The sequence below is a fragment of the Pseudorca crassidens genome, chromosome 1 (genome assembly GCF_039906515.1).
Source record: "Pseudorca crassidens isolate mPseCra1 chromosome 1, mPseCra1.hap1, whole genome shotgun sequence".
NCBI lineage: Eukaryota > Metazoa > Chordata > Mammalia > Artiodactyla > Delphinidae > Pseudorca > Pseudorca crassidens.
The window spans coordinates 42289952-42313269 of record NC_090296.1 but is presented as its reverse complement, the minus strand read 5'-3'; the positions used below and the strand labels follow the sequence as shown (position 1 = coordinate 42313269).

At 40.0% G+C, this 23318-nt stretch overlaps 1 protein-coding gene across 1 annotated transcript in view; it reads right to left on the bottom strand.

Moving 5' to 3' along the window:
• Nucleotides 1–23318, bottom strand: part of CCDC175 (coiled-coil domain containing 175) — a 75743-nt gene that overhangs the window by 5630 nt on the left and 46795 nt on the right. The window contains exons 12-19 of the mRNA XM_067734515.1: nt 20821–20956; nt 20140–20271; nt 14565–14703; nt 10559–10638; nt 8894–9046; nt 5597–5699; nt 2079–2122; nt 612–774 (exon numbers count right to left, since the gene is read on the bottom strand). Coding sequence (XP_067590616.1) covers nt 612–774; nt 2079–2122; nt 5597–5699; nt 8894–9046; nt 10559–10638; nt 14565–14703; nt 20140–20271; nt 20821–20956 — 950 coding nt within the window. The remainder of the gene's footprint in view (nt 1–611; nt 775–2078; nt 2123–5596; nt 5700–8893; nt 9047–10558; nt 10639–14564; nt 14704–20139; nt 20272–20820; nt 20957–23318) is intronic.

Genomic DNA, 23318 nt, shown 5'->3' with positions numbered 1-23318 from the left:
TGCTGCTGCTGTTTTTAATGCTAAACTCAGCTCAGGAAGAAAAGGGAAAATGATGTTCAATATCTTCTGTTTAAGAAGACAAGGAAGTATGTAAAAGAGTTTAAAAAGATTTTGGGAGGAAAATGTTTTAAAAAATCAGAAAGGGCTTCCCTGGTGGCGCAGTGGTTGAGAGTCTGCCTGCCGATGCAGGGGACATGGGTTCGTGCCCCGGTCCGGGAAGATCCCACATGCCGCGGAGCCGGCTCGCTGAGCCTATGCTCTGCAATGGGAGAGGCCACAACAGTGAGAGGCCCACGTAGTGCAAAAATAAATAAATAAATAAATAAAAAAAATAAAAAATCAGAAAGAAGTTGAGATTCAGTTATTTAGGAGATTCACTCAGATGGAAGAGAGACTTGCCCAACACTGCTGCATTACCATATTCAACCCCACAAATGAGAATCAACATTCATTGAACATATGTGACATTACTGAGAATGGATTACTGGGGATAACTAAATTTTTGATAGGCATTCTCTTTTTTTTTTTTTTTTTGCTATTTTAGATGTCACCAGCTACAGTAGAATAGCAGAAAGGTCTTTGTTACCCAAAGCTCTTGAGGTGTTACTTACTGAGAAGGTCTGTCTGCGATTCCTGTTCCATAAGAAAACGCATCTCTTCAATTTCCTCTTGAAGCCAAATACTGATTTGCTCAATTTTTTCATCTCTTTCATGCAGCTTCCCTATCAGATTTTTTATTTCTTGCAAGGTCTCATTACCACTCTCTACCAATTCCTTTAAAAAGTAGCATTTGGGGGTATGTGAATATAAATTGCAACAAAATAAATAAAAACATATTTTGTATAAGTGAGTCATGCACAAGACAAAAATACATAGGCAAAATTGGTACTAGTCATGTAAAATAAGTGTCTGTAGACAGCAAATTCACAAGGTTCTGTAAAGGATCTCAGAAAAGTGGATTAGCAAATGAGAAGATTTAACAGAGTACTCACTGAACTCCAAATTTTAACTGGGTAGGGTAGTGGTGGTGGTATAAAAAAGCCAGCCCATCTTAAGAGCAGCACAGAATTGCAGAGGAGATTCAGCATGGCTTAAAGCTTAAGAACTTTGGAATCAGGCTGGATCTGAGCTTTAAATCCCCATAAGTTCATCAACTGTTTGGTCTTCGGCAAGTCACTTAAACTCTCTGAGCCTCTGTAGCTTCATCTAAAAAAGGCACTACTAACACTTCCCTTAGCCACTGTTTTAAGGGTTAAACAAGGATCACATGTAAACTTTAAATACTTAGAAAGTAGCAGAACCAGGATTTGAACTACAGCCTACCTCCCTCTAAAGGGGGGAGGGTTGGAGATGGTGAATGGCTGGTAAAACATGGAGGAGAGATGGAGTTCAGAATTGACAACTTTGTCCTAAAATGATCTGTGTTCAGTTTGTGCTTGAAAAAAAAAATTGTAATTCCCCCATTCCCACTTTAACTGAAGTGGTAGAGTGGGAAGACAGCTTCCCAAAGGATTAAGATTTCATAGTGATATTTGGTACTCTTAAAAATAAGACAACAGGCCCAAAATGGAGTCACTTACTCTAAACCCCATGTCACCAAACTGCGAGACTTAATTACAGTTTCAGTTCTCTCAGAAATGGAATCTTAAACCAGTCAATCAGGAATCTACCTGATCAGTACTAGTCAGGTAATTTGCCTAGTAGACCCCTGCCATCCCTGAGATGAAAGTGACCTTGCAACAGCCAACCTGCCTTTTTTGCCTGGAATAACTTCCTTGTTCCTGATCCCTTCTGACTATAAAATCTTTCATTTGTACAGCTCCTCAGGGCTCCTTCCTGTCTGCTAGCTTGAATGATGCCTGATTCATGAAGTGTTGAATAAAGCCAATAAGATCTTTAAATTTTACTCAGTTGAAATTTGTTTTCTAACAGCACAAAGGATATATTTTAGGATATGATGATCACACCAGCTCTGTCACTCCCCACAAATCCTGACCTCTTTCCTTACACACACACTTATTAGGTAGGTGAATATCTTAGAAGTATGATACTTATGGAGGCAACACAAAAAAGCTCACCTTAAGTGTAGTCCAAAATTCAGTCCACAAATCCGAATATTGTGCTAAATTAAAGATTTTTAAAATGCAAAAGTTAGTGAAATAATTTGAACATTTTTATTCAAGTAACACTATTCGTTTTTCAAAAATTATTTTTATCTAAAAATTCCTACTTCCAGGGCTTCCCTGGTGGCGCAGTGGTTGAGAGTCCGCCTGCCGATGCAGGGGACACGGGTTCGTGCCCCGGTTCGGGAAGAACCCACATGCCGCGGAGCGGCTGGGCCCGTGAGCCATGGCCGCTGAGCCTGCGCGTCCGGAGCCTGTTGCTCCGCAACAGGAGAGGCCACAACAGTGAGAGGCCCGCGTACCGCAAAAAAAAAATTAATTAATTAATTAATTAAAAAAATAAAAATTCCTACTTCCAAAATGTCAGAACAACACTTGCCCTCCCACTTTAAACAAGGAGAAAATGGGACTAAATGTATAAAACAAGTATATTTGTTTCAATATCCAGTTTTCAGATACTGGAGAGTGCGCAGTACAGAACTGTGACACCTGAAAGAAGGGGGAGAAATGTGAGCGCTATGACCACTGGGCTCTCTGCTGGGGGTGTGAGCAGAGCAAGGCAGTCTCACACAGATAGAGAAATCTGCTCAAAGATTAGCAAATCAAATCCAGCAATATATGAAAACAATACTAGGTTTTGAACAAGTGGGTTTTATCCCTGGAGTGGAAGATTGGTTTGACATTCCAAAATCAATCAATGCAATTTCCCATACTAACGTCGTAAAGGAGAAATACCACCTGAGCATCTCGGTAGCTGCTTGAGTCACTGAGGTCATTCACACAGGCACTGCATGTCTATGTGACTGACCCCCTCCAATAAATACCCTGGACATCCAAGCCCCTGTGAGCTCCCCTGCCTAGCACCACTTTGCATGTGTCACACGTCATTGCTGGGGGAATTAAGTGCATCTTTGCAACTCCACTGGGAGAGGATGCCTGCAAGCTTGCACCTGGTTTCCTCCAAGCCCTTTTGCCCTTTGCTGATTTTACTCAGTACCCTTCACTGTAATAGACAATAACTATAAAGTATAACAACTTCTGAGTCCTGTGAATCCTTCCAGCTAATCACCAAGAATGGGGACTGTCTTGAGGACCTCTAAAACAATACAAAGAGCTGTAAAATCTTGCTGAGAAAAATTAAAGAAGTTCTAAATAAATGGAGATATATACTGTGTTCTTGGATTGGAAATCTTCATTTTGTTAAGATGTCAATTCTCCCCAAACTGATTTACAGATTCAACACAAACCCAATTAAGATCCCAGCAGGGGTATGTGTGTGTGGTGCGTATAGATTAATAAGCTGATTCTAAAACTTATATGGAAATCAAAAGATCTAAAATAGCCAAAATAATTCTAACAGAGAAGCACAAATGTGGAGAACTTGCATTACATGATTTCCAGACTGAATATGAAGCTACAGTAACCAGGACAGTGTGACACTGGTGTACAGTTACATATTTAGAATAAAGGAACAGACTCATAAAACTGATTTTTTAAAAACATCGTTTGAGTAATACAGTGCTAAAAGGAGAGTCTTTTCAAAAATTGTGCTGGCACAATTGAATATGCATAAGAGAAAACCATGACATTTCAACCCTTACCTCATATCATATGAAAAAGTTAACTTGAAATGAATCAGGGATCTAGACATAAAAGCTAAACTAAAAACTCAGAGATAACGTAGGAAAAAATCTTTGAGAACTTGGCTTAGGCAAAAATGTATTAGACATGAGCACATGTGATTCATTATTCTATGCGCTACTTTTCAGTAAGTTTTAAATTTTTCTTAATAAAAAGTTGAAAAAAAATGTATTAGACAGGACACAGAAAATACTAACCCTAAAAGACAAACTAGATAAAGCAGTCTTTGTTCAAAAGAAAATTTTTAACTTCTTTTCTAAGACACCATTAAGAAAATGAAAAGTCAAGCCTCAGACTGAAAAAGGACTCATTTCCAGACTATATAACGATTTTAACTCTTCCCATTAGTAGTGATGTCTCTGTCCCCTCCCCTTTTGCCTGGTGACTGCCTCAACCATTAGGACATTGTGGAAGTGGTACTCTGACTACCAAGGTCAAGTCACAACAATGCCATGAACTTCCACTTTGTTTTCTTGGGATGCTAACTTTTGGAACACAGCAGGCCAAGCAGCTACATGCATGGAGTGGCCACATGGAGGTGTTCTGGTTAACAGTCTCCCCTGAATTCATCTGAGAGCCAGCATCGACACCAGAATTGTGAGTGAGTGGGTCTTCAGATGATTCCAGTCCCCAGCTGCTGAATTACCCCCCAGCCATCAAGTGGCCCCAACCGATGTCATGTAGAACAGACAGGAGTTGCCTCCACTAAGTTCTAACCAAATTGACAATTTGTGAGCAAAGTAATTTGTAACGTCATGCTGTAATAGATAATTTGTTCACGACACTTCACAAAAAATGATATATAAGTGGCCAAAAAGCATATGAAAAGATACTTAACAACCTTAGTCAACAGGAAAACTTAGTCAAGAGGAAATATCATGGGGCTTCCCTGGTGGCGCAGTGGTTGAGGGTCTGCCTGCCGATGCAGGGGATATGGGTTCGTGCCCCGGTCCAGGAGGATCCCACATGCCGCGGAGCGGCTGGGCCCGTGAGCCATGGCCGCTGAGCCTGCGCGTCCGGAGCCTGTGCTCCGCAACGGGAGAGGCCACAGCAGTGAGAGGCCCGCGTATCACAAAAAAAAAAAAAAAAAAAAGAGGAAATATCATTACATGCCTAGTAAATGGCTAAAATGTTAACAATTTTAAGTGTTTTGACAATTTTAATTGTTGGTGAGGATGTGGAGTATCCCATTGATAGTGGGATGATAAATTTGTACAAGTACTTTGGCAAACTGGCCATTTCTTAAAAAGTTAAACCTGTTACACTAACGGTGTAACCCAGCGATTCCCCTACTTTGTATATACCCAAGAGAAATGAAAACAAATATTCTCAAAAACACTTATAAACAAATAGCAACCCCAAACTGGAAACAATCCAAATGTCCTTCATCTAGAGAATGGATAAACAAAATATGGTATATCCATTTAATGGAACACTACTATACAGCTGTAAAAAAGAGCCAATGATGATATATGCAACAACATGGATGGATCTTAAAAAACACTTTGCTGAGTGAAAGGAGCCAGGTACAAAAGAGTGCATGCTCTATCATTCCATTTATATCTAATCCTTAGGGACAGAAGGCACCTCAATGGTTTCTAGGGACTGGAGGTAGGGTGGGAAATCAACCACAAAGGGACACAAGGGACGTTTTTCAATGATGAAAATGTTCTATATCTTTCTTGTGGTACTAGTCGTTCTAGTGGTACGTACATTTGTCAAAACACATTGAACTTAAGATGGGTGCATTTTATTATATGCAAACCAGTAAAACTGATTTAAACAAAACTTTATTTTTTATATGTAAAGGTCATTCATGACACATTACTTACTCTGAAGAGCTGTCAGCTGAGACGACAGGTCACCTGAGGTGCACATGAGGTCTTCTGCTCCCTTTCTGTGTTGCTCTGTGCTGTTCTTTATGTATGCAATATACTGGAAATTAAAGGCATGTGTTTGCTTTAAGCCATTTAGTTAATTATCCATGCAGTCACTTAGCAAACATTTATTGATTCCTCCTCTGTGTGACCTACCATTCTAGGTACAAGGGTAACAGTGGTGAACATAGCCCTTGTTAAGCTTACATTCTGGTGAGGGAGGTAAAGGACATTACTTCCTGGTAAGCATTTCAACAGCCAAGTAAACATGGTATTCTGAATTTGCCACAAAAACGAATTAAAAGGTATTCTGCCTAAACACACTGTCTTCACAGGAAAAAAAAATGATTTTTTTTTTTGCAAAATGTGTGTTCAGTACGTTACAAGGCAGCACTGATGCCTCACTGGAGGCGTTCATAAGACCTCACAGATCAAGTCAGGAGAGCCTATGGAATTGCTCACTCTAGTTGGATGTTTCATTGCATTGGGTGGCAGTGGTAGCAGTGGTTTGAGTGTTAAAGTCATGGCTTTCTGTTCTGACCACCCAATGCTCAGGACCTCTAAAGTCTCTGGGAACTCTGAAAGTATGGGCTTTGGGATATAATGTTGGCACTGGCCCAGTTTCAAGCGAGAATTAGTCAAATACTAGAAACTACTGATAAAAATCTTAGAAATAGTGTCTGGTACCGTTGGAGAAGTAGACATGGAACTGTTCCAGAGGACTGTGTTTATAAGCATGTTTCAGAGGGTCTCTCATGCAGCCTTGATCTTGTGGCAGTCTTTGCATGGCTTGCTGGAAGGTTTTGTAGTAAACCAAAGTGCAAGTCACCTTACGCCAAGTCCAAGTCATCATTCTCGCTCTCTTTGAACATGGATCACTATTCGTAGACTTGCCTAGCTCAGCAGGCCTCTCGTAACTCTCCAACTTTCCTCTCTTAGTCCCCCTTTTTGGTCTCCTCTTCTGTTGACTCTTTAAGAGCTGTCTTTCTCCAGAACTCTGTTCACACCTCACTGTTCTCATTCACTATCCCTGAGGAATTTCACCATCTCCCAGGTGTAAAGCCTACCTCTATGCTAATGACACCCTGTCAGACTTTTCCCTGGAGCTCCTCCCGTGGTGTGATTAGGTGCTCTTGCTCTGGGTGACTCTGTATATGCACCCTGTGTAGACTGTCACACTTAACAACCAAATTGTAATTCCATTTGTATACCCATCTCCCCAGTTAGACTGCGAGCTTTCTAAGGGCTTGGGACCGTGTCTTACTCATATTTGTATTCACTGTGCCTTCCCTAGAGTTTGGGACTCACTGATGCTTAAAATGTTTGTCGAATGAAGGGATGCGATCATTAAAACAGAGTGGTAAGTGAATAAGATAAACGAATAGGGTCATCCAGGGACTAGTAGGTGGACCTTGAATCCAAAAACAGAACTTTTAGAATCAGTCTTTAACATAGTCAGTCATCCATTTGCTCACCCATTGCCAAAACAGCAATGAAAATTCCAGTTAGATTAATAAATAATCTACATCATCTTGATAGAAGACAGCCTGGTGGAATATTTCACAGGTGGATGAAATTTCTTACAAGGTTGTTTCAAGGGCTAGAATGAAGATGTGTCAGATGTGTGCAGGTTCTTGCTGATGGTACCTGGGCTCTGCAGAGCACATCTACCTTTTCAAAGTACATTAGTACCTCTTATGCCATTTTAATTCTACCAAAAAACACATGATATTAGTGGGAAAATTGTTGCCATTTAACCAATGGAAAAAAATATTGCTCAAAGAGGTAAAGAGATTATCCCCTTACTTAGAGTCTTACCACTGTAGGACTGTTTTCATTTTTCCAGTTATTAAAAATTCAAAAAAAACCCCAAAGAGACTCAGTTTCCTAATCTATAAAAGGGACATAATGTAATACCCACATACATTATCCAGGTTATTGTGAGCATCAAATGGGACTGAATTCCTTTTACATGTGCGGCATTGTGCAAAACTCTTGAAATACATTGATACAGATCCTGATCTTTGAGGTCAATAAGGTTTACCAGAAAAAAATATTTTTTAAATTGCATTCCTTTTGCACTTTCAGTTTACAAAGAAGTCACCTTCACACTATGAATTTAGGAGTTATTCCCATTTTAAGGGGAGAAAAATGAAGCTCACAAGTTAAGTGATCTGCCCAAAGTCACACAGGGTTACCAGTGAGTGACAGATTCAAATAAGTAACTCAAGTATAAATAAGTAAAATTTAATCATTTGAGATTGAGACCTTAACTTTAGGGGTTGGATGAACAAATTCCTTTGCTTTAAAAAAAGCTGCAATCAATATGAAACAGACAACCTAACTTTTTAAATAGGCACAAGATCTGGACAGGTACTTCACAAAGAGGGCATCCAAGTGGCCAACAACCTATGAATAGATGCTTCATTAATCATCAGGAAAATGCAAATTAAAACCACCAAGGGACACCTCTATACACCCTCCAGAATGATTAAATTGACAAAGGCCGAGTTTCATAGAGAATGAGGAACAACTGTGCTCTCATACACTACTGCTGGCAGTGGCAGTGAGCGCAACGTCTTTGGGAGACTGGCACTGAGCACTAAAGTGGACCATACGCCTCCCTATGGCTCGAGAATTACACTTGAGATGTTTACCCAAAAGAAATATATAATTTTATTCACTAAAAAACAGGTAGTAGAATGTTCATAGCAACACTCTTTGTAATAGTCCAAATTAGAAACTCTCTAAACCCCCATCAACAGTAGGCTGTATAAATAAACTGTAGTATTAGTTATACAATGGAATACAATACATACATACAATACAATACAATACAGAACTAAGGAATGAATGAATCATACCTTCACTCAGTAATAAGAATGAACCTCAAAAACATAATGTTGGGCAACAGAGTGCATATTGTATCATTTCATACATATAATGTTCAAAAACAGGCAAAACTCGCCTATGGTATTAGAAGTCAATATAGCATTACCCTTGTTAGGAGGTTAGTGACAGGAAGGCACAATGGAAGATATCTGGATTCTGTTGATGCTTTGTTTCTTGATCTAAGTGTTGGTTACCCAGTGTATTCATTAAGCTGTGCACTTATGATTTGGGCACTTTTCTGTGTGTACTTTAAGTTTCACTTAAAAAGTTTTAAGAGTTATTCTCTCTTCTCTTGTAACTAGTGCAGGTGTAGACAATCAACCAAGACCATTGTGCAAAGTGAAGTGCACTTGAACTTACCTCTTTTAATCTTTTATTTGCCAGAAGCAAATCATCTGTTTTTAGGTCATGTACATAGATTTCATTTTCTAACTGCTTTAGAACTTCAAAATGAGCTTTGATTTTATGGCTTTCGTGATCTCTTAATTGTTTTAATTCTTGCTTCACTTTATTCTGCTCAAACATAAAACCCACAGTTATTGCATAGAGTTCAACTAGCAGGGCCCCAGTGTATTAGTTCGCCTGGACCACATTCAGAGAGGGGTTCTAGTTACAACTGACCCTTGAACAATGCAGGCGTGAGGGGCACAAACCCCCTCCACTCAAAAATCTGCGTGTAACTTTACAGTTGGTCCTCTGTATCCCCAGTTTCACATCCGCTGATTGAACCAACCACAGACCGCGTAGTACTGTAGTACTCATTCACTGAAAAAAATCTGCATATAAATGGACCCACAGAATTCAAACCTATGTTGTTAAAGGGTCAACTGTAACTCCTTGACCATCAGCAGAGGTTATGGACACCTTCCCTTGAAAAACTTTATATAAACTCCAAAGCGAATGGACTCTGGGAAACGAGTCTATGGATCCCAAGTTAAGAGCCAAAGTTAAGTTGTTGAGACAATTTCACAAAATAGAATATACTTTGACATATGAACAATTACCTGGCAAAAGTGGGGAAGCAGGGAGTGGAATTTATTGAGGCTCTTTCAGTGAGGACTTAATATTTCTCAAAAGAAGAAGAATATTACTTTATGGATTTTTCAGAGTTCTCTACAGTTTTCTCTACTGAATTCTCTAAGCAGTTTTCTATTATTATACTGCTATAAATCACATAATCTTTGTACATTGTATAATCATCCCTAGCAGCATCTTATAAAGAATATAGAATTATATATATAGTATACTTACTTGTAATTTTCCCCTTCATATGTTTCTATTTCCATAATGCACTGAAAGTTACTTTTGAGATCAGTGACTCTCAAAGAATACATTTTATTTTTAATTAACCAACTCCACATACATATGTTTATCATTAAGTATTGATTATAAAATTTGAAAAGGTAGTAAGCATCTATTCACCTGCTCCCATCTCATTCACCCCCTCCACACCCACAACTTTGGCCCACTTATCCTTGTCTTCATAGGAATTTACCAGAATAACAGATCTGAAAAGAACCTTAGGAAGCATACTCTGATCTCTACCTTTTAAATAAGGAAACTGAATCCTCCCCAGTGATTTTCCAGTTTTTTGTTTTGTCTTGTTTTTTGAAATTTCGGCCACGTGGCACGGCACTTGGGATCTTATTCCCTGACCAGGGATCGAACCTGTGCCCCTGGCATTGGAAGGTGGATTCTTAACCACTGGACCACTGGGGAAGTCCCAGGTTACATGTTCATTGCTTCTGAAGTTGCTCTCTCTCTACATACAAACACACACACACGTATATATATGTGTGTATATGTATATATCTATATACATATGTGTATGTTGTGACTAAAAATTTCAAAACATTGATATTAACATAGTAAGTTTAAAAAATGTGAATTTCTTGAAAACTCTAATGTGCTAGAGTTTAAAAAATGTGAATTTCTTGAAAACTCTAATGTGCTAGGTAAGTATCACTGTCTGTATATACCAATATTCTAATAAAAGAAAAAAGAATGAATACATTGACTCTTTACCGTCTTGTTAAGGTATCTTAAAAAGTCTCTTGACAATTGAGAAATGTCATAATTCAGTAAATTCTGCTCCTGCTTTTGTGCTATAAAAAAGAGAGAGAGGAAAAAATAACCACCTACAATGTTCTTTGATTAAAAGACAATAATCAAAACAAGACATATGCCTGGTTTTAGAAGCCATACACTATGATAAGGCTTATAACAAACACTGGAAGTCAGGCACTCCCCAATGCTGCATCCACCCCTGTGTTTGACTCCTCAGAATCAACCATTTTAAACTCATTTTAACTTTTTCCTCTTACATTTTCTTAAAAATCTTTTTCTTAAAATTTTTTCTTTAAGAAACTTTTTTCTTTCTTAACTTCTTCTGCTCGCTTCCTAACATAGTAGAGGACACAGCCCACTTACCCCCATCCCTACACCTCCCGCCCACACCCGCAGCTCCATGTTCCCTCCCTCAACCTCCTCGTGAAGTTGTGGATTTTGTTTAAATGAATTTTAACTGTTTGGATCATTATGACAATGTAAATATTATTCACTGATGAGACAGTGTAGTATGATTACACTTCCTTTCTTATATAGTTTCTTGTTTTTCCTGGAGGTAAAAATTACCTCACTTTTTAAAAGAATTGCTTAGTTTTCCATGTACATGTCATTAATTCATATCAAAATCTATAACAGAATTGTAAAATCTTTCTGAACATTACTTCCCACGTGGTCAAACACGTTACGTAATCCATCAGTTCCCTTTCTCTACCCTCTCCCACTACCTTCTGTACATTTTTCTTTAGTCCTGCCGCAAAGGTGACCTCCTGGGACTTCCCTCTGCATCTCTCTCATGTTGGACCTCCTACTTTCTGAATCTCATACCTTTTTTCTTCTCTTGATTTATTTCCTCTGTTTATTGAAGCAAATTTTATGTAGCTTCCTGAGACAGAGTAAATGAGATCTTGTATATCTAAATATATCTCTATTCTAAATCTATACTTGACTGGTAGTTTGGATGGGTATCTAATGTTGGAAATTATTTTCTCTCAAAATTTTGAGGCGATGTCTTCTAAATTCTATTATGATATTGATGTAAAGAAGTCTGAGACCATTCTCAGACTTGTGTGAGATCTGCTTTTTCTCTCTAGAAGCTTTTAGGATCTTCTTTTTTTTTTTCTCCTGAAATCCAACAGTGATGTAGCTTAATGTCTTTTCTTTCATATATTGTACTGGGGATTGACAGGCCCTTTAAAATAGGAAGTTCATATTCTCCAGTTCTGAGAAATATGTTTGTAATATTTCATTGATAACTTTATACTTCCCACTTTTTTTCTGGCCTCTTTTTCTGGCTTTCCTGTTAGTCAGATATTTGACACCTCAGAACAGTTTTATAATTTCCTTACCATTTTATCCTGTTATCTCCTTATTTTTTGTTCTATTTTTGGAGAGATTTCCTTAACTTTTCTTATAATCCTATTGAATTCTAAAATTTTAGTTGCTATATTTTTTATTTTTAAGAGCTCTTTTTTGTTCTTTCTTTTAAGCATCTTGTTCTTTTTCATAAATGCAATATCTTATTTCTCTAAGAATATACTTTAAGATATATTCTCTATACTAGAGAGAACATATATTCTGAGCAATATACAGAGAATATATATGTATTATATATAATAATATACAGAGAATATATACTGAGAATTTATCTTTAAAAGTATTCTTATGTTATTTGTGTTTATGTTTCCACCAAGTTCTGTTTTTCTATCTGCTTTAGTTTATGTCATTCATGCTGGAGTTTTTCCTGAGATGTCTGGTGATCTTTGACTATCTAATCCTACTTAAGGGTGAGGGACTAAAAGGTTTGGTTCCTGGGTGGACTTCACTGTACAGTGATCAGGAAGTGATCACCCATTTTGTTGGGGGGCTCTCTAATGTTAGATTCTGTGGAGCTCTTTGAAACTGTTCAGTGTCCTTGGGGAAGAATCCAACCATCTTCAGGGTGGGGAAGGGATCACAGAAGAGTTATAACACAACTGGCTGGCAGCCTTCATCAAGCTGAGCAGTGGAAGGGGGTCTCAGAACAGCACCTGTTTTCTGCGCTCAGCCATATCTGATATCCTGAAGTTTAGAACCCTCTTGCCCAATTTCTCTGCTGGCATTGTGGAGGAATAGTCAGTCAGTGGCACAGAAGAGGACATTTGACCTGGGGGTCTAACTGCTTGCTATAAAGACTTCCAGCAAATCTTCAGCCCCATGACTCATCTCAGGCTTCACAGTATCCCTGTCCTCCAATGTCCAAGACTTCCCTGGTCCTGAGGAGAGAACTTCTTGTCCTCATGCTATGCTTCTCCGTGAGCACTTACTAGTTAAACTTCTTTTTCTGCTAATACCTCTATCCAATTACACCTTCCAACAATTTGCTGTTAGTTATTATCTGTTGATGTCTTCTCTGCCAGTCTCTTTGTACTTGTGGGTTTATATCTTTAAATAAATCTTTTGCACATATTTTATGAAGTTTTATTAGGGAGCAAAGATAGATGCATGTGTTTTATCCATCATATTTAATCACAAGTCACAACATTATTCTTTATGTGTACTGAGCCTTTATATTCTACCCTCTATAAGTCTCACTCCTGGCAGGTGAAGTATACTTTCCTACTCTCTGAAGCACATTGCTCTTATGTCCCCTTTCCTTCTTTTCTCCTGCCTTCCTCTCTTTTCTCTACTTTCTTCAGTATTTTATCCCTTTTCTTTGACTTAAGAGAATCAGTTCTTGCAATATACTGCAATATATTGCCTATTTTTATACTCATTGTGTTTCTTATATCCTCCAGCCAGTGCAAGAAGGGATGAAGGAAGGGTGGGGGAGTAGAAAATTGGGAACGGAGTACATATATGATGCAAGTCTTGGTAAAAGTGGTAAAAAAACAAGAAAACCTAACTGAGTTGACTAAATGAAAATGTGGCAAAAGTGGAAAATCAACTGAGGAATGGGAACCAGACCCAGGTACTTTTTCTTATAATATTCTTATATTCTTAAAAATCCACCTTCCTTGAAAATTACCACTATTCACTTTGAATATCTGTTTATTTCACACTTGACCATATTGGGTTTCCACATGACTACCCTGTTTTGACACACTGCTTTAATTCCTATCCCCATATTCATCTTTGCCAGCTGGTCAGTCCCACCACAATGCACATTTTTTACTCCCATTCCAGTAAAAAATGTGCAAATTTTCTGTAATTTTGGTCCTGGCCTGATTCCAATGGCACTCCTTCCATCATCTAGAAGATAGAAGTTCTAGAAGTTGTCCTTCTTAATAACCTAAATCCTTGGATAATGATCCTTTACTCCCCAAATTCAAAACAAGACTCTAGGGATGGTTCTGGATCTGTGAAATTTGGGGTTCAGGGTTAGCTGACCACATCCAATTTTTGTGGAGAAAATAATTATCTTCTATATTAAACACACACATGGTGTGCCATGTAATAAAATGCAAAAATATGCATACTTTCAGACACATTTCATCTTCTCTATGAAGCCCCCAGATCTGAGACAAGCTCTTATCTATCTCTGCCTTAGGGGCAGATTAGTGAAAAAAGTGTAAGGAGTACATACCTTATAAATGATTAAAGTCATAGCTAGAAAATGATTAAAGTCAAGCTGTAAATTCATGTTAAGAAACAAAAAATTTTCCACATGGCAGGAGATAAAGGAGTTGGTTCTACCTTTAGCAAGTACAGAGAGAAACCATATAATACAGTTGCTACTAATTCTTAATTTTAAACAGTTTTAAAAGAGAAAAGGAGGAATTTGACAAGAGTTAACAGTAAGATTGTGGTGCAGAGAAGAGGAAATTAATAGAAGAGGCAAAAACTAGAGAACAGAGAGTTAAAGGTGATGGGAGAAGTTGGGAGAATTTCACCACTGGCTTGTGATGAATGATCCACTTTGTGTTAGCAGACAACAGTGAAATCCTTACCTGGGCTTGAGTTCAATTACTAAGTGCTTCATATGTACCTGTAAGAGTATCAATGAGATTTTCAAACTGTCTGTTTTTGTCCATGTATTCTTCTTCTGCCACCTGAAGCTGTGGAAGACACTCGACTAGTTCACTTTCCTTTTCTTTGTTAATTTGTGTTTCCTCAGCGAATCTTTGCTTTAAAGACAGTAAAGCTGATTGTGAGTATGATTTTGGAGAATTCACACAGTATTCTAGAGTAGAAGGTAAGTTCTTTGGCGAGGAAAGTTCTGTCTGTCCTGGACTCCTCTTATCCTAAGGTGCATAGAAAGGTATCTGGCACATACTAGATATTTAATAAATATTTGTTGGCTGACTCACTGACTCTCTGGCAATCTATACTGTTAGGAGATTAAATTCACTGGGCTCTCCAAAGATCCTTTCAGTTCTATAGCTGTACTGCTATGGTTCTATTACTGCTACCTAATGTGTACCTCAAAAACGTATTTGAGAAACTTTCTCTTGATTGATCATATTTTATGAAAAAGAACAAAACAAAACCAGGCAGAAAAACAAAGTATATACCAGCTCTAAGAAATGTGGATGTTAGTAAGAAAGGGAAGGGGGTAGAAATAAATGGATATGATACTACAATAAATGGGTTAAAAGTGCCGAAAGTAAAACATGAAAATGCCTGCGTATTTATTCAAACTCAGGTTTTATTTAGTTTCAAGTGGAATATGGTTGAATCTCTCTTAGAAAGTCAGGGTGGATTTAAAATAGCGACTAAGGCAAAGACAGCCAACTGACATTTACTATCCACTCTCCTGCCCTTCGATATCAGGACTCTTTGAGTTTTAGCTGAGCATATGGCTGCCAACTAGAGTGAGTTCTCAGCTTCCCTTGCAGGTGGGTGTGACCAATGAGTTTGTGAGCGGAAGTGGAGTGTGCCATTTCTGGGTCCTGCCCCTCAACAGGAAGGGGTATATGCCCCCTGGGTCCTTCCTCCTTCCCCTGGCTGGAAGAGGATGAGAATGGAAGCTGCCACTTGGACCCACAGATGTTAGTCTCATGCCGAGGGTGGCAGAGCTACCCTTCCAGCCCGCCACCCCTTCCCTTCAGCCTATACCGGGAAAGAGAAATAAATACCTCTCTTCTGTAATGACCATGTCAGAAGTATCTGAGTATCTGTCTTAAATAGACACTCAGACTCAAAGATTTAAACTGGCCATAATTGACCCAGTTTACTCTTAAAAACTTTTTTTATTTTTATCTAAGTTGCATACACACATAATTTAAAGGAAACCCTGAGGACCAGCAGAGCAATGCCAGACATGCTTCCCCAGTGGGAGATGCCCTCACAACATAGCCTACCAGAGGCTAGTTTCCATTGACCCCACCAAAGTGGTAAGTTAGTGCAAGAGAAGGAGATCCACAGGGGTAGATGTGAAGGACTCCCTGGCCTAGAAGCCCCATGTTTAAATTGGAACCAACATCTCTTGGGCATACCTTCTAGGTCTATACAAGGGACATGCCCATTTAAAAGAGGCACCAAATCCAGGAAAGCCCAATGCTCTGGTTTCCCGCTAGTTATTCTCCTGGTCAAGATGCAGCATACTAATAAAGGGTTGTTCTATATAAGCAATGTTGCCTGATAATACAACTGATAATCCACCTTTATCAGGCTACGAGGGGAAGAGCCAGAAAGTTAAGCCAAGGTCGATTTCCTAGTAAAGGTAGAGGATTGTTAACCCTTTAGTACACATCTTGCTTATGTTCACCGCATTCTGGCATCTCTTTGATAGAGCACCTTGCTCGCACCCTAATTAATACAGTGATATGCTGTCCCATTCCAAATTACCATTAGAATCCTTATGAATAATACAGAAAGACAAAAACATACATAAAACACCGTAATATAAAAATATTACTATGCAGAATCAGGAGTAAATTCTCCAGACTGCAGTATTAAGAAACGCATATCTATACTATATTCTGTAAAAAAAGAATGGCCTGGGGGGATAAGGAGGCATGTGAATGCATTAATTCATTCCCATTGCCTGCACAAGGCTGAAGCTGCCAGCAGCACCCTGACAAGAAACCACGCTCTTCTTTATGCTAGGAGTGAGGGTTTGGGTATCAGCTGCTGCTGCAGCTCAGGCAAGGTGGTGTTTGCTGGCTCAGCTTCTTGGAGTTGGGTGACCTGTCAGGCCCACAGCTTCTTCAGATCATTCAAATCTCCCCTCAGCTTCCCTGAGTCCTGAGCCACGTGCATACGTAGCCCAGTGACGAAAGGCTCCGGCTTCTGCTGCAATTTTGGGGCGTTGAAGCCTTGGAAAGGAGAGTGGCCAATGCAGGTACCAGTCCAAGCTCATGAGTTCCACTCATCCTGCGACTTCCAGTTTGACCTTGCTTTCTCCACTTCCTGTCCATCTTTCCTTCCGAACTGCCTACCCTGCTGCCTTTGGGCCCCGGCTCCAGATGTAAAGCTAAAAGACTCACTAGACTACATAAGGAGCTCCCACAATGGCAGAAGGTCAAATCCTCTAATAAACCCCTTTCCTGGTAGCTCTGTTTCTCTGACTGAACCTTGCCAGACACAGGGCTGAAGGACCCAGCAGATCCAACCGTGATCAATGTGTCAGTGCTAGATCAGAGTGATGCAGAAGGCTTTGCAAGCTCTGACAGGAACATTGTAGTGGAGGCCCCTGGGTATCGGAGCCAAGTCTACAGAAGAATTAGTCACAGCACCGCCTAGAAGAAAACACCTCTCAAGATTTGGAAGTTTACATTCTGAACCAGTGACTAATATTCAGGGCTCTTTTCCTTGGGAATACAGTGGGCCTTCTCACTATTAAACCTAATGATTTTGCTCCCCCTCCCTGTGAATTTGGCTCTGTCAGTCCAGAGATCTTACTACTGGTGAGAAGAATGATTCTATCAAGGGTACAATAATGGTTCCATAAACCAAAATCTGAGGGTGGTTCCTCTCCAATTTGGGCTCCTCATGCCACTGAACTAAAGGCAGAAATGGGATTCCAATGTGCCCAGGGTTGCTGATGATGATTTTCAAGGGGAAAAGGGATTTATAATAATGGCGCACAGGCTGCCATCTGTCTATGACTTTGTGTAAATGAGGCAGAGGTGGACAGAGTCCTGCAGGGAGCACACAGCCTGGCAAGCAGACTGTCTGCAGAAATTTTCTCATCTGCAGCCTTATACTTCTAATTTACTTACTTTGCCTAATTTCATTGTATAAGCTTGAATGCAATGTTAAATGGTGCCCTTGTCTTATTCCTGACTCTAAGAGGATTGCCTTCATTCGTTTACCATTAAGTACGACTGGTAACCTCCGTCAGCTCTATTTCAAAAAACGTCTGAGATGCTGACTACTTCCAACCACCTCCTCAGTTATCATTCTGGTTCAAGCTACTTGAACCACCTGGTGTATTGCTCTAGCTTGCTAATTGGTCTTCCTGCATCCACCAGTGCTTTCCTAAATTCTGCTCAACATAGCAGCTAGAGTGATCCTATTTAAATGAAAATCAGATTATTTCAGAATAAATAATCTTCACTCAGAACCTACTACTGGCTTCCCAGCCCATGCAGAGTGAAAGACAAAGTTCTCACAAGGTGTGGCAAGCCTGGGGATGCCCCTTTTAGATCTACCCTCAAGGAAGAATTCACTGTCCTGTGGCAAGGAGTGTGGTTAGCTGACAGCCTCCAGTGTGGTTGGCTCCTTCAGAGTGGCCTTGGCTATCTAGCCAAGACCATGTTCTTTGAGGGGTGGCTTCCAACTAACTGTGTGAGCGAAGAGATGGTACAAGGGTATAGCCATTTCTGCCCAAGGCAGGCCTCTTCTAATGGATGATCCTTGCTCTGGAGTTCCCCAGAGAGTTTGCAGTTTACATAATGGTCCCTGCCCAGTCCTTTCATAGGCATTACACCCTAATAAACCTTTGCACTCCTAATTCCATGTCAGCATCTGCTTCTGGAAGATGAGTCCCTAGAACCTCCAGCACTCTCCCCCATCTCTGCTGCAGCCACACTGCCTCCTTGTCAGTCCGCAAATAGGACAGTCCTGTGTCAGAACCTGCATGCTCAGCATGTCCTCTGCTTGCAGCCACCTTCGCCAGATATCTGCACATCACACTTCCTCATAGCCTTTGGGGCTATACCCTTCCCTGATTCCCTGTTTAAAATGGCACACAGACCGCATCACACACACTCACCCTATCCCACTTCCCTGTTTTATTTTCTCTAGAGCATTCATCACCACTGAATATATTACATGTTCTACTGTTTATCTTGTTATTTTCAATCTCCCCCACCCCACTAGAATGTAAGCTTCATAAGGCTTCTGTTTCTTTCCCCCTTTTTAAAAATTTCTGTTTTTCAGCATCTAGAAAAATACTGGGTACCCACACATGCTACAACCAATGGAGAAATGCTTTCCGCCTTGCTTCTTCCTTCTGTTCCTTCTAATTTTGTATAGGTTTGTGCAATGCTTTCTTTCCCTGGTTTGTTCCCTGAGTTGTGCCAGTTCCCATTTCCCCTCTTCCTGTTTCTGGCCATCCCTTTCTGACGTCTCTTCCCTGAGTTCCTGTATTTCCATATTGCTAATCTTCCTTGGCACTTCTATGAAATTATTTTTTTCTGAACTCATGGAGGGATGTTGAGTCACAGTTTTCAACACCATTTCCAGCACCATTTTTCTGAGTGCTCTTCATTTGATGGAAAGTTTCATTGCCCCTTCACTTGTTTTTCTCATAGTATTTTTGTGTGGAAGACATATCTGCTTCTTTTTTGCTATTTACATCAGAAAGAATTGGCTTTTTCTGGGACCAGTTATCTGCAGAGGGTTTCTGCAGGATGTGGCAGGGTGTGTGTGGTGGGAGGAAGAGGGGGCTTGGACCAGGGTAAGATCTAAACTTTGAAGTGTAAGGACTCCCTACTCCCTTGCCTTCAAATAAAGCTTCTCTTGGGGGTAGTCAGGCCTTCTTTTCCCTCTTCAAACTGAATCAAGTTGAGGAAGTCTTCTGCTACCATCTCTTTTCTCCTCAGCTACTCTTCCAATGGTGGTCTCCAAGAAACATGGCCTTGTCTATCAAGGTAACACCATCATCTTGAAAAGGTTTGTTTTCTGCTGTGTTTCCAGAGACCTAGCCACTCTGGGCCCCTTGGGTCCTTGCAGTGACTTTTCTCTCCACTTCCCCCATCATCCATGCTCTATTCTACCTCAGGTCAGCCCTTGGCAGTTCCCAGGTCAGTGCCATGCCCTGTCTTTAAGGAGGACTTCTGAGATTGGCCTCCTTGGTCTCCCTCACCCTTCATTACTCTCTCCAGCCTCTCCTGTTCCAGCTCTTCATGGTTTTATCCAACACTCTACCTGTCTCCATGGATTTTGCCAGCACTTCCACAAAACTTGGAGTGTGTGATTTTTTTTTTAACTGAAAACATATTTCTTGTTGTTCTATTTCTTTTTTAGAAAAAGAAGAAAGATTCATAATTTAATTGTAGCCTTGTTTATACTAGAAGATTTACTTTACTTCTAACTGATTAAAATAGCATGAAATACACCCTCCCCTGCATATCACCATCTAAAATTATTCTTAGAAGTAAAATAAAATTTACCTCATACTCGCTCAACTCTTGAATTAACTCTTTTTCTTTGGCAACAAATTCCTCTTCCTCTTGTTTTAATTCTAATGTAAGTTGTTCGATCTGTGCCAAAAACTCATTGACCTCATTTTCTCTAAAACTGGTCTAATTAGGGGAAATAAATGAGGATTTATCATTTGTTTTGTAGCAGTCAGCATTAAATTTTCAAACAGCCAGGTAAATTAATATTTCTGTGCATGAGACTTGGCTCTGATTTCAGGTTATATTATTTCTCAGTAACCACTGAGGAGGATCTTTTTTTCCCTCCAGAGATTAATTTCTTCACCAAACAATAGCTATAAATGACTTGAGGAAATGGGGAATGGGAATAGTAGGGGATGGAGGGTAGGCACAGGATGAATATAGGAGCTAAATAAATGATGTTTAGTCTCCTTATTTTTAGATAGTTTCCCTAAACACTATCTTCAAGTTTCAGTTACATGCTTCAAAAGCATATTCTGGACAGAACTGCTACTTTGCTAAATTCCTATAGTTAATACAGAGCAATTGTCTACATTTCTCAAGGAAGTTACATAATTCACTCTAAACATGAAATCAGCAGAAAGCAAAATACCTTTTAATAAGGTAAGGTTTAATGAAATATTGAAGAATTACTGACATGCAATATAGGGAGTAAATACTAAGTTCCTTTACCTCTTGTAATAATTTACTGCGTCTAAGTTCAGCATCCTGAATTTTCTCTAAAATTTCTTGTATTTCAGCCCTTATCTTGTTGGTCCAACGTGCATGTTTTTTTAGCAAACAAGCTATTTTCCACTGAGTTATAATACTAGAGATTAGAACAAAAAGAATTATCATCAGACTGACATCACAGTTTACTGAAAAGATGAAGGAATTCAAAACAAAACAAATCCTACTATGATTATATAAAATTGTCCGTGCTATTGATGTTGTAGACTAGACATATTAGCTGAAAAAATAAGATAAAACATTAACTGCCTCAATGCCATCTCTGCAAGTTGCTTCACATTAAGTTGTGTCAGTACATCTAACAGGACAGTGGACAAACCACACTTTACCTAGAGCTTGCCTCCTCTAGGTAAAGGATAGAAATGGGGAAGGCTCAGGGGTGTTGGAAAAAGAAGAGTCCCAGACAGAAATAGTAAAAGAATTACCTAAACTACTCAAAGTGCTAGTAAGAAATTTCAAGCTTCTAGGTTCTCAAATTTTTCTCTCCACTCTAACATAAAAAAGCTATATAACCAGAGAAGAGTAAAAATGTGCAACTGGAGTCTTAAAAATAATATTATAATAATGACAACAATAATAAAATATAGCTATGTTTCTGCAAGTGCCTTCTAGGTGTCAGGCACTGAGCTACATACTGTACATCGATCATCTCATTTACCATTCACAACAACCTTACAAGGCGGGTGCTACTGTCATTCCTCACTTTATAGGGATGGGAGCAGAGAGATTATTAAATAACTTAGCCCCGGTCACAGAGCCAATAAGAGGCAGAGCAAACAAAGTAGTCCATCTGTAGAGCCTGTGTACTTAACCACTCTCCTCTGTCCCTGCACATCACCTTCCTTACTGGTGCAAAGAGGCATTGCACATCTTGGCAATTTTACTCTTTGGTGACTTGCCATGATTAGAATGAAAAACTCTGTTTCTGTTTAATGCCAAAAAAATAAAACTAACAAACACATCTAGATCCAAGAAAACTCACAATTTAATTTGGGAAAATAATTTCCTTGGACTCTAGCAAGCACTCTGACATCCTTCCAACTTTGGGGCACTGTTAATTAAGATAACATATACTGAGATTGGTTCAAGATGGCAGAGTAGAAGGACATGCACTCACTCCCTCTTGTGAGAGCACCGGAATCACAATTAACTGCTGAACAATCATCAGCAGGAAGACACTGGAACTCACCAAAAAAGATACCCCACATCAAAGACAAAGGAGAAGCCACAATGAGACAGTAGGAGGGGCGCAATCAAATAAAATCAAATCCCATAACCATTGGGTGGGTGACTCACAAACTGGAGAACAATTACACTACAGAAGTCCACCCACTGGAGTGAAGGTTCTGAGCCCCACGTCAGGCTTCCCAACCTGGGGATATGGCAATGGGAGGAGGAATTCCTAGAGAATCCAACTTTGAAGGCGAGTGGGATTTGATTACAGGACTTCAACAGGACTGGAGGAAACAGAGACTGCACTGTTGAAGGGCACACACAAACAAGTGTGCACATCAGGACTCAGGGGAAAGAAGCAGTGACCCCATAGGAGACTGAATCAGACCCACCTGCTAGTGTTGGGGGGTCTCCTCCAGAGGTGGGGGAGGGATGTGGCTCACTGCAGGGACAAGGACAATGGCAGCAGAAGTTCTAGGAAGTACTCCTTGGTGTGAGCCCTCCCAGAGTCCACCATTAGCCCAACCAAAGAGCCTGCAGGCTCAGGTGCTGGGTCACCTCAGGCCAAACAACCAACAGGGAGGGAACTCAGCCCCACCATCAGCAGACAAGGGGATTAAAGTTTTACTGAGCTCTGCCCACCAGAGCAACAGCCAGCTCTACCCACCACCAGTCCCTCCCATCAGGAAGTTTGCACAAGCCTCTTAGATAGCCTCTCCACCAGAGGACAGACAGCAGAAACAAGAAGAACTACAATCCTGAAGCCTGTGGAAAGAAAACCACATTCACAGAAAGACAGACAAAATGAAAAGGCAGGGCTTCCCTGGTGGCGCAGTGGTTGAGAGTCCACCTGCCGATGCAGGGTACATGGGTTCATGCCCCGGTCTGGGAGGATCCCATATGCTGCGGAACGGCTGGGCCCGAGAGCCATGGCCACTGAGCCTGCGCGTCCAGAGCCTGTGCTCTGCAATGGGAGAGGCCCCAACAGTGAGAGGCCCACGTACCGCAAAAAAAAAAAAAAAAAAGAAAAGGCAGAGGACTATGCACCAGATGAAGGAACAAGATAAAACCCCAGAAAAACAACTAAACAAAGTGGAGATAGGCAACCTTCCAAAAAAGAATTCAGAATAATGATAGTGAAGATGATCCAGAACCTTGGAAAAAGAATGGAGGCAAAGATCGAGAAGATGCAAGAAATGTTTAACAAAGACTTAGAAGAATTAAACAAAAAACACCTAGAAGAATTAAAGAACAAACAAACAGAGATG